Here is a 12,203-nt window from a genome sequence, read left to right on the forward strand (position 1 = left end):
TTGTTGTGTCTGCCATCTTTGAATGGTCAATGTGATGCCAGATGTTTTCCAATATTTTCTTAATATTTTAGGCACTCTTAACTGATTGAATTATTAAAGTTTAACCAGACATTCATTATATCAAAATAAACCCAGCTAAAAAAAACACGTAACCTCGTTCCCACAACAAATACCAATGATACCATTACAAACCACCATATTTTAACCATAAAAACAGTACATGTTAATATTTTCTAGTGTGTTTGGGGACATAATTCATTATTGTGTTTAACAATGTACCAATATAGAAGGCAAAAAAAGAGAAAGACCAACAAGACCGATATTACAACCAAAATAACATCTAAAACAAATCCAAAGCCATTAGAACTTATGAGATGGTTTCTACTACTTTTACAGAATTAAGGTCAACATTAATAAAGCTAAACATGTTTCCAATCAGACAACAAATCATCCTGAACACTTCAAAACACTAAACAGAAGTTGAAAACACGCCAAACATCCAGACTGATCCTTGTATACAGTCAAATAAAATACACACTCTTGATAAAAATGAATACTTACTGGTTTAGGCATTTTGATGTAGATGCCGATTCCTCTCGTCAAATCGTCAGAATAAAGTGTTTTTTTCTGTCCACGGATCCTCCCTGTGAACCAGAAAGAGGAGAAACTGAGAATGACTCAAGAGCAGCCTGGCTGTCATTTAAAGATCGGCAAGAATAAACCCTGACGCACTCCATGAACAGCCGCATGAATCACGATTAAAAAAAAGCTGGAACTCGAGATTGTCACTGCCTCACCCAAACAGAGGTAACATCGCCTTTGAATTTAAAGTCCCCACCCCATTCTGCAAATATTTGCTCCAGTCTCTGTTCCCCAAAGATCGAGCCTTCACGGGGAATGTCAAATATTCGGTCATTATTATTAGTAATAAACATAGCGGGAGCTGATATCATAGACAAGGTAATCAACTATGCTAACATTACATGAGGCGAGCTTTTAGTCATGACAACAAATAAAGTTAGCTTAACTACATGGAATACTGAAAGAAGGATTAAATATTAAAGATAATGCAAGTATCGCCATTAGCTTATATGTTTACTAAATAAATACATATTACTTCTATAATTCGATGTTTACGTTTTGAATTTCACGTCATGTTTTGAACCAGTCACTCGAGTTGTCATTTGAGTTTATGTATAGCACAGTTCTCTGCAACTTTTGTTTGATTTCGAGTCGTTGTACACGGCAAATGAAATGACAGAAATTGAGACACCTCCTACTGATTCGTTCTTGTTTTGAAGCACTGAAAGATCCGGTTCGTGCGAGTCGTTTGTTCGAGATTCACTCCACAACTCGCGCTTTACGTAACGATCCATGATCAAATAAGAGAACTGTAATAGAAAACTATTAACTAACACTGTAGTAATAATAATAACAACAATAATAATTTATTATTAATAGTAATATTATGTATAATGGGTCCACAAACTGACCAGCACGAACGTTTGGCTCTGATTCTCATGCTTGACTCTCAATATACAACAATAGCAATAATACTACGAAAATAGAGATCAATAATTAGCCATTAAATAGAGATCAGTGTTAACGATTTACTAAAACAAACCGGTTAAAATGATTCCAATTCAATAAAAAAAGATCCGATTCATAAGAATCGTTTACATGAGAACTGAACTACATTTATGTTTTGGATCCAATAACTGGCTCATAAGAGTCATTCGTTCGGGATTCATACTAAACTGTTTTGCTGACGAATGACGCCGTTACGTCTCGGTCGAAAAGTGCAGAAAACACACTGCGGTGTTTGGTGTCCCGACAGAGGAGCACTCGTTTCACCGTCACGGAACCGAATTTAGCATAACGACCCACGAGCTTTTCGATTCACAAACCTATACCATAGGCTAAAACACCCATTTACATTGATAATGCTGTCCACATGGTAGCGTGCACGACCACGCTGTTCATCCTCAAAACAGACAAAGCTCTATCCCGCGTCTGATAGCGTCTCTGTGTTTGTAAAAGGGCCTGTCCTGTGGCGAGGTACATGCTATCCCACTGCGATAATCAGAGCTGCACCTGTTGGTAGAGATTTCTCCGTGAACTGGGCGGCGTCAGCACAAAGACGACCGCCTGAACCGTAGACGCGCAAACTGTATTGCGGTCTTTGACCCAAGCGATAATCGATCGGAGAGTATCTTACCAGAGCCAGTGAGTCAGTTCAGAACAGCTTCGGCCGAAAAATTCCCCTCCCTTCCGAGGAAGTGAGCGCGGAGTCCGGCGGCGGTAATATGGCTGACGGTGCGCTCACCTTTGTGCGCTCTGCCGAATGACAGACAGACCGACTGAAAAAAAGCGGCTCCAGTTCCTGTTTGAGACGCGCTGCTGCGGCGCGACGCCCACAACGCCGGATACCATCAGCAAAACGCGCCCTGCTCAAGTGCCTTCACTTCACCGAGGCTAAAGGGTTAAAGTTTGCTTGAAAATGATTGTAATGACACAATAATATGCAGCCTTTAGAAACAACACGAGCATTTTAAACGCACCTGCAGCATTAGGTAATATCAAGTGGTTGAGGCGTTCAAAAGTCTGCGTTTGCTGTTTCACGTCATAAAAGTGAGCTACTCTATCAATATGATTTTCTTCATTGGAAATAATATGGCTCATTCCAATTAGCTACTTAATTACAAATAAGACAAAAGAAATGTAATTTAGAATTCTCCACCATCGTACATATTCAGTCAATACTTATACTACTTATACTAAATATATCGACACAAACGTTTTCTTTTGTAAGCAACACTCAGTCTCTAGTTCATTTATTCTGGCAATGCAATAATCCTAATTTGCTCTGCAAAGACTTTTCCCTGTTTGTAATTGAGAACATTGATTAAGACTTTTCGTTACTGTGGGTAAAAGTTTTGTTTGGGTTTGTTAAAAAACAGGGCCTTTACATAAAAGAAAATGTATTTTCTTCGTATTCTCATTTTATTAACAGCATTTTATGTACATAAATGTAAATACAAATCAAAAATCTTTATATATATATATATATATATATATATATATATATATATATATATATATATATATATATATATATATATATATATATATATACACACTCACTGGCCACTTTATTAGGTACACCTTACTAGTACCCGGTTGGTCCCCCTTTTGTCCTTCGTGGCATAGATTCAACAAGGTTCTGGATATATTCCTCAGAGATTTTGACATGATAGCATCACGCAGTTGCTGCAGATTTGTCGGGTGCACATCTATGATGCGAATCTCCCATTCCATCAGATCCCAAAATGCTCTACAGGATTGAGACCTGGTGACTGTGGAGGCCATTTGAGTACAGAACTCATTGTCATGTTCAAGAAACCAGTCTGAGATGATATGCGCTTTATGACATGGTGCGTTATCCTGCTGGAAGTAGCCATCAGAAGATGGGTACACTGTGGTCATAAAGGAATGGTCATGGTCAGCAACAATACTAATAATGTAGGCTGTGGTGTTGACATGATGCTCAATTGGTACAATACATTCATTCATTTTCTTTTCGGCTTAGTCCATTTATTAATCAAGGATCGCCACAGCGGAATGAAACCGCTTATTTAGCACATGTTTTTACACAACGGATACCCTTCCAGCCGCAACCCATCACTGGGAAACATCCACACACACCCATTCACACACATACACTCCGGACAATTTAGCTTACCTAATTCACCTACAGTATACCACATGTCTTTAGACTGTGGGGGTCGCCAGAGCACCCAGAGGAAACCCACGCAAACATGGGGAGAACATGCAAACTCCACACAGAAACACCAGCTGACACAACTGGAGCTCGAACCAGCAACCTTCTTGCTGTGAGGCGATTGTGCTACCCACTGTGCCACCGTGCTGCCCATTAATTGGTACTAATGGAGCCCAAATTGTGCCTAGAAAATATCCCCCACAATATTACACCACCACCACCAGCCTAAACCGTTGATACAAGGCAGGATTGATCCATGCTTTGTGAGTGTATTTATTGCTATTATTTAGAAACTACATCTAACTCTATTACAAAAAAAATGTTGTAAATTATATAATCTTATAAGTGCCTTCACAGACTTTCACTTCGCCACGGCTAAAGTTTGCTAGGAAATAATCACGATGACAGAATAATGTGCAGCCTTAAGGAACAATACAAGCATTTTAAGTGCACATGCAGCATTCAGAAAATATATATCAAGTGGTTGAACTGTTCAAAAGTCTGCGTTTGCATGTCATAGCAGTGATCTACTCTATCAATATGATTTTCTTCATTTAAAAATTGGATTGGTCTTCAGTATTATACATTATGAATGTCTTATGTGACTTTAGATCACAAAGTCATAAGTTTCCATTTTTGGGAATTAAGATTTATGAAAAACATGGAAGCTAAATGAGTAACTTAAGACCAGTGGTGTAAAGTAATTCATTACAAATACTCAAATTACTGTAATTGAGTAGTTTTTCTCAGGAAATGTAATTTACTGAGTAGTTTTGAAAATGTGTACTTTTACTTTTCCTTGAGTACATTTTTAATGCTGTATCTGTACTTTTGCTCCACTACTTTCCTTCAACCTGCAGTCACTACTTTATTTTTATCTACATAGAAGGTAAATCGCATCATAATGAATTACCTCAAGACATGGGCGATTTTATAATTGCAGCAAACTGTTTGGAAGTATTCAAAGTGTCCAAGATGTCCAAAGTCTATACACGCATTGACCCAGAGACTGTTTAGATGCATGTCACTGATGAGAAGATGATGGATGTTTACTGTATGACTGAAATGGCCTTAAACACCCAGCAGGCACAAGACGCCAACATGACGTCAGATTGACGTTGTACCTTATTGTCATGGGGATGATGCATTTTGTTTGGAAATGAAAATCGTGTTGACATCAGAACTCAACGTCCAACCTAAAACCAACCAAAGATCAATGTCTAATGATGTAACAGCTTGACGTTGTGTGGACGTTACCACTATTGACATTCATCAGACGTTGGATTTTGGTTGCCATAACTGATGAAAAAATGTCAGTATTTGACGTCAATATGATGCTGGTTTTAGATGTTGGGTCGACGTTGGATTTTGGTCACTTTCTAACAACCTAAAATCGACCAAATATCAACGTCATTTGACATCAAAAAACAATATCCTTAGACGCTGGCTAGACAATGACTTTTGATCACCTGACGTCACAACCTAAATCTAACCTAATATTAACGTCTTATGACGTTATGTGGCTGCTGGACATTAACTAGATGCACTACAGAATGTTAGGTTTACACACATCCACAAATTACATGTAAACGCATCAGTTTTTAACAGCGTAATACTCACTACTCACTACTCTTGAGTACTTTTGAAATGGCTACTCTTTACTCATACTTTGAGTAATTTTCCAACCGATACTTTTACTCTACTTGCGCTACATTTTTAGGCAAGTAATGGTACTTTTACTTAAGTATGATTTTTCAGTACTCTTTCCGCCACTGCTTAAGACTTACTTTATATTCCATTTATTTAAACGTCATTCTGTGAGTCTTGATATGTATATAATGTATGTGCCCGAAGCTCCTGAAAAAAGCCCACAAAAATTCCTTGTGTGTTTGCGCCAAGCGGCAACCTCCCGCTCTCCCTCGGGAAGCCAATACGGAAGTAACTGAAACTGCAATTCATCAAAATTCCGCTAGTCCTGGCTCCATAATAGAGCAAGTTGCAATTTAGCCCACTGTTAGAAAGGCCAACTTTACAGCAGAAAAAAGGTGTTTACAGCCTGGTACAAAGAACGATTTTGGTTCATATAGCTATTATTACCTGTGAGGGGGGTGAATTTTTTTTATAACTCATCCATTTCCTTTATTTTAGGTTATATTAAGTTTGCATAATTAAGGGAGTGGCCACTTGAGTGACAGCTAGGTCTCGCTGGTCGCCGTCACTTCACCTCAGCTGAATCCGGCAGATTAGCCACTGATCTCGGCATATTCATCGTATTTTTGTTTTGTTTTATGTGGCTTTACACAGTCAGCTGCCTTTTGGACTTATTTCTTGCAATTATCAGATGATATGGGATGCTGTGTGCACTTAATTGTGCTCACAAACCATTAATGTGGCCTCGTTTCCCATGCGAGTAACGTTATATACTTGTATACCATCTCTATAAGTGTATTTGTTTTATTTAAGATCATTTATCATTAATATTTTTCTTTAGACCCGTAAAGCGCTCCAGAATGTGACAGATTGATTAGCTGTAGGCTCTAGAACAGTCATCTGAAGCGTTATCATACAGTGTTATGCTGGAGTTCATCAATAGTCTTGCATTTACTAACACAGACTATATCTGAAGTGTTTGGAAGTATTTCGCGTTTTCCTCCTGTAGAAAAATGTCATAAGAGCAATGTTTAGTGGCTCACTGTATTACAGCAGTGTTTTTAAAAGTCTAAACACTTTATTGATATAGTGTACAGCCAAGCACATGTGGTCAGAACACAAACGAGTCGCAGGTAATAAAGTATCAAGCGTTTCTCCCAATGTAAAGTCTGTCTGCCAGGTCTAAGCAAAGTGCCAGCAGGTGTCTGTAGCTCCGCTCACTCTCCGCCTCTTTGCCCTTGTTTGGTATTCCGCCGTAGGTGCGATGATGCGCGAACAAAATGGCGACGGTTGGCCGCGCCTACTTGTAGCTTCTTTTGCAGTGTTCAGAAACCTATGGGTGACGTCACGGATACTCCGTCCATTTATTTTACAGTCTATGGTTTGCGCACACTTGGTAAATAAAACTTATCCTGTTTCTGATAAGCTTCAATTGTTGTTTGGTTTGTTAGGGATACAATTATTTGAAAAAGAAATCTGAAGGCTGAAAGCAAAATTTTGAGAAAAAGTCTTTAAGTTGTCTTAATTAAGTGCTTAAGAGTTAAATTAGGACTTTTGATATATTTACAGTGAGAAATTGACAAAATATCTTCATGGAACATGCTATTTACTTAATATTCTAATGATTTTGGTATAAAAGGAAAATCTAATTTTGGCCATTGCACTGACTCCAAACACGATGAAGTGCTTTGAGAGGTTATCCATGCACACTATCAAGACTAGCTTCCCAAATACACTCGACCCGCTCCAGTTTGCATACCGTCCAAACCGATCCACGGACGAAGCAGTTTCCCCCACCCTCCACCTGTCTCTTACCCACTTAGAAAATAAAAAACTCTTATGTTAGAATGCTGTTCATCGACTTCAGCTCAGCATTCAACACAATAATCCCACAACAGCTCATTAATAAGCTCAACCTGCTAGGCCTTAACACCTCCCTCTGCAGTTGGATCCTGGACTTCTTAACTGGAATACGCCAGTCAGTCTGTGTCAGCCACTACACTTCGAGCACTACCACCTTGAGCACAGGTGCACCACAAGGCTGTGTGCTCAGCCCACTGCTCTTCATGCTGCTGACCCACGACTGCACTGCTAAGTTCAGCTCCAACCACACCATCAAGTTCGCTGATGACATAACAGTGGTAGATTTCATCAGCAACACTGATGAAAGGCACTACAGAGGGGAAGTGGCACAGCTGGCTAAATGGTGTGGTACTAACAACCTGTTCCTCAATGTAAAGAAGACAAAGTTGGTTGTGATGGACTTCAGGAAAAAGTTCGTTGACCACCTCCCACTGACCATCGACAGCTCGACTGTTGAGAGATTCAGCAGCACTAAATTCCTGGGAATGTACTGTACATCACAAAGGACTACCAGGGTATCAGGTCATTTTCCTCTCACGGTGCTCCAGCAAAGCTATCAGTATTATGAAAGACTTCACCCATCTGTTCCACAGTCTCTTCCAGCTGCTGCCATCAGGAAGAAGGTTTCAAAGTATTAGAGCATGCTCGGCTAGACTACTCAACAGCTTCTTCCCACAGGCTGTTAGACCCCTCAACTCCAGCCAATTGACCCCCCTCTGAAATCTCATCCACCAACCCCCCACCCTCTCATCTCTCTGACTCTTGCACCAGATTGCACATTTGCACTATAGACACGTTCTTAATCACTCCGTGTCTCGTGGAAATATGATGCATTTCAAATTGTGCTTCATTCAGGTGAGTGGGTCTGACAAACCACCTATAGAAACGCTCTTCTCTCTTTATACACCTGACACATTATCTAAACTCCATCTTACAAGAACTCAATAAGGAAAACAATGTTTATGTGTACCACAATCATGTTGCACTGCTCTTTTGCACATCATTCACCTTAAATGACTCTCTTGCAGAATATCCTGCACAACATTGTTCAGTCTCATGTAAGTACAGTATAGTCTGTTTTATGTGTATATATATGTATCTTATAGTATACTGTATTTTAGTTATGCATAGGTTTTTTTTAAAATGGCTTTTATGTCCAGTGTTGTGTTTGTATTTATGATTAATTTATAATCAACCAGCGAGACACAATATTTTGTGTATATTTAACATGTAGTGGAATGACAATAAAGCTCGATTTGACTACCTGACAAAAGTCTTGTCGATTATCCAAGTTTTAGGAACAACTAATAATAACTTGACTTCTGGTTGATTATTTGATATCAGAAGTGGCTTATATGAAAGTCAAAGGTCTCTAGATTCCGCTTATTTTACCAAAATAAAATATGATCATGCCTTGATCTTTAATTATTTAATTAGGACAGTAAGGTCTGACTTTGCTTAGACAAAAGTCTTGTCACTTAACAGAAATAATGTATAGTATAGAATAGAAAGTCATGGTGCAGTGGAAAAAGAGTTAATATTGTGTATGACTCCCATGAGCTTGGAGGACTGCATCCAGACATCTCTGCAATGACTCAAATAACTTATTAATGAAGTCATCTGGAATGGCAAAGAAAGCGTTCTTGCAGGACTCCCAGAGTTCACTAATATTCTTTGGAATCATCTTCAATGCCTCCTCCATCTTACCCCAGACATGCTCAATAACGTTCATGTCTGGTGACTGGACTGGCCAATCTTGGAGTACCTTGACCTTCTTTACTTTCAGGAACTTTGATGTGGAGGCTGAAGTATAAAAAGGAGAGCTATCACTAGCGCTAGCACAAATGTCTTGATACCTCAGGCTGTTGATGTTGCCATCCACCCTTCAGATCTCTCGCACACCCTCATACTGAATGTAACCCCAAACCATGATTTTTCCTCTTTCCTTTCCAAGCTCTGTTATTGGTCAGCTTGATAGTGATGACGATCCCAATGTGGGCGGGACCGAGAGCCGCGTGAACCTGTTGAAGAGCGTGTTTACAAGTGCCAAGTCCCGTGAAGGAGTTCCAGATGAAAAGTTTTGTTTTGTGTTCACCTTATGATTAATGTTGTTGCCCGTTTGCCGGTTTCCGCCTCTGAATAAGGAGGTTATAGCTTCTTGTACATTAATGTAGCGTTCAGAAAAAAAAAAAAACACCTGTGAAGAACTTGACACAGAGGAACATAGAAACCTCACTGCCAGCTAGCGAAAGTGTTATTGCAGACCAGTAAACCAACACAAACTGCATGCAGAACTATAAATGCACGACTACGCCCCAATGCATGCGTCGTGGGTCACAGAGATCACTCGACGCAGAAGTATAAACCAGCATTAAACCTCTCTCCAACCGAATTAACGCACTTTTTGTTCGAACATTAACATTGAAAGCATGTGCACTTATAACATATAGTCAAAGTAAATTAAACCCACTTATAATACTCAAACTAAAAACAAAAAAACGTCAAACACTCTAGTGAAGTGATTTTCTGTCGTAAAAAAACCCAGAATACAAACTCAAAGTCTATGAGGAAAAAATTGAACGTTACAGCGATGTCAACGTTATTCCCCCATCTCTCATTCACCTTCACTGCGCTCCAATCAGAAACGTCCTTTCAGTATTGGAGGCGTGGCAGTAACATTTAAAGCCAATCGATAAAGGGACTTTTCCCAATCATATTTGCATTGCACGACTTTATAAAAAAGAAATCACACTCTAAACTGGTATAAAAATAAGCTTGCTGCAATACAACTGTAACATTCATCAACCAAGATTTACTCTGGGTTACAGTTTAAATTACCATGTAATGCAAGAACACAAAGTTTAGAATCATTTTGAGCATCTCTTCCAAAAATGCTGTTTTATTTTTGCTTCATGAGAACAAAGTCAGATGTGGAACTCCAGTAAAGCTGCTTTCAATGTTATTTCATTCCCTTAAACTCTGCATGAAGTGATTATTTGTTTTTGGTCACGCTTTATTTGATGGTCCGTTTGTTGAATTTAAGTTACATTGCATCAACATGCCAACTAATTCTCATTAGATTATAAATAGACCGTTAGATTAGGGTTGGGGTTGGCGTAAGCTGACATGTACGTGCAAAGTTTCTTGTAGTCAGTTAAATGTCTGTTTAGCAGCAGTATCAGCAGATATTAAGCAGACAGTCTACTGATACTCAAATGGACCATCAAAAAAAAGTGTCATCTTGTTTTATTATTTGGATTTTTTTATTTGTGTCTCCTTCGCAAAAATGGGTTGTTGGGCTGTTATTGGCAGAAGTCATCCTTTTCCTCCTTGCACAAAGGAGCAGATGCTGGTCCTGCTGATGGGTTAAGGAGCTTCTACAGCCCTGTCCAGCCTGGAATCTCCTCCATACTCTTGAGACTGTTCTGGGACTTTTATTTTATAATGAGCCATCCCTGAGACATTGGACTGCACTGAAAAAAAAAAGATTCATTATATTTAATTGTTTTTAAGATTAGTGGTTGCAAACAATTTAAATAGGCTGAATTTAAACAAGCTAATTACATTTAGTAATTTTCAACTTTGTTTAAATTCATCTCATATTAATTGTTGTAAAGCTCATAAACTTACCTTACCTTACTGACTTTCCGATGTTAAACAGAGGTCCTGGCTCTCTGGGGTCATTAAAAATCCCATGGCATGTCTCAAAAAGTGTAGAGGTGTAACTCTAGTATCCTGGCCAAATTCCCCCCATCAGCCATTTACCCATTTACCAATTACCTATCATGGCCTCCCAATCATCCCCATTCATGGGAGTTTCTCTCTATTACTGTCTCTCCACTCCAACTATAGCTACTGTGTGTTGAGCGCACTGGTGCCATTGTCCTGTGACTGCTATCGCATCATCCAAGTGGATGCTGCACACTGGTGGTGGAGTGGAGAGACCCTCTTCATGATTATGAAGCACTTTTGGTGTTTGGCCAAACACAATAAATGCACTATATCAGTGTGCTTTAGCAACCTTGGTAGAATCCAGGTATCGCCTTATGTTACCAGAAGTGAAACTGACCGTAGCCAAATGCAAAACTAGTGGAAAACACCCTGTAAAGATTAGTAGACGGGGAAAAACTCATATATACATTCTTTTTGTGTGTGAACTTGTTGCAGAATTAGTGAAAATGTAAATAATTTTAATAAGAAAGATTTATTTAGTACTTTGCAGAGTAAAATATTTTACATAAAATATGTTTGCATATACTCTAACTGGCCAGTTTATTAGGTACACCTTACTACCGGGTTGGAGCCCCTGTTGCCTTCAGAACTGCCTGATCCTTCGTGGCATAGATTCAACAAGGTACTGGAAATATTCCTCAAAGATTTTGGTCCATATTGACATGACTACATCACACAATTATTGCAGATTTGTGGGCTGCACATCTATGATGTGAATCTCCCGTTCCACCACAATCCAAAAGTGTTCTATTGGATTGAGACCTGGTGACTGTGGAGGCCATTTGAGTACAGTGAACTCATTGTCATGTTCAAGAAACCAGTCTGAGATGATTAGTGCTTTATGACATGACGTGTTATCCTGCTGGAAGTAGCCATCAGAAGATGGGTACACTGTGGTCATAAAGGGATGGACATGGTCAGCAACAATACTCACGTAGGCTGTGGCGTTGACACAATGCCCAATTGGTACTAATGGGCCCAAAGTATGCCAAGAAAATATCCCCCACGCCATTACTGAAATGTTGACACAAGGCAAGATGGATCCATGCTTTCATGTTGACACCAAATTCTGACCCTACCATCAAATTAGACCAGGCAATGTTTTTCCAATCTTCTACTGTCCAATTTTGGTGAGCCTGTACGATTTGTAGCCTCAGTTTCCTGTTCTTAGCTGACA

At 39.3% G+C, this 12,203-nt stretch overlaps 1 protein-coding gene across 1 annotated transcript in view; it reads right to left on the bottom strand.

Moving 5' to 3' along the window:
• The window catches only part of ezrb (ezrin b), a 66,965-nt gene extending 64,589 nt beyond the window's left edge, over nucleotides 1–2,376 (bottom strand). Inside the window, exons 1-2 of the mRNA XM_056480682.1 lie at nucleotides 2,219–2,376; nucleotides 562–644 (exon numbers count right to left, since the gene is read on the bottom strand). Of these exons, the coding sequence (XP_056336657.1) occupies nucleotides 562–573 (12 nt within the window). The 5' untranslated portion in view covers nucleotides 574–644; nucleotides 2,219–2,376. The remainder of the gene's footprint in view (nucleotides 1–561; nucleotides 645–2,218) is intronic.
• Nucleotides 2,377–12,203: the final 9,827 nt, after the last annotated feature.

The sequence above is a fragment of the Danio aesculapii genome, chromosome 20 (genome assembly GCF_903798145.1).
Source record: "Danio aesculapii chromosome 20, fDanAes4.1, whole genome shotgun sequence".
Taxonomy (NCBI): domain Eukaryota; kingdom Metazoa; phylum Chordata; class Actinopteri; order Cypriniformes; family Danionidae; genus Danio; species Danio aesculapii.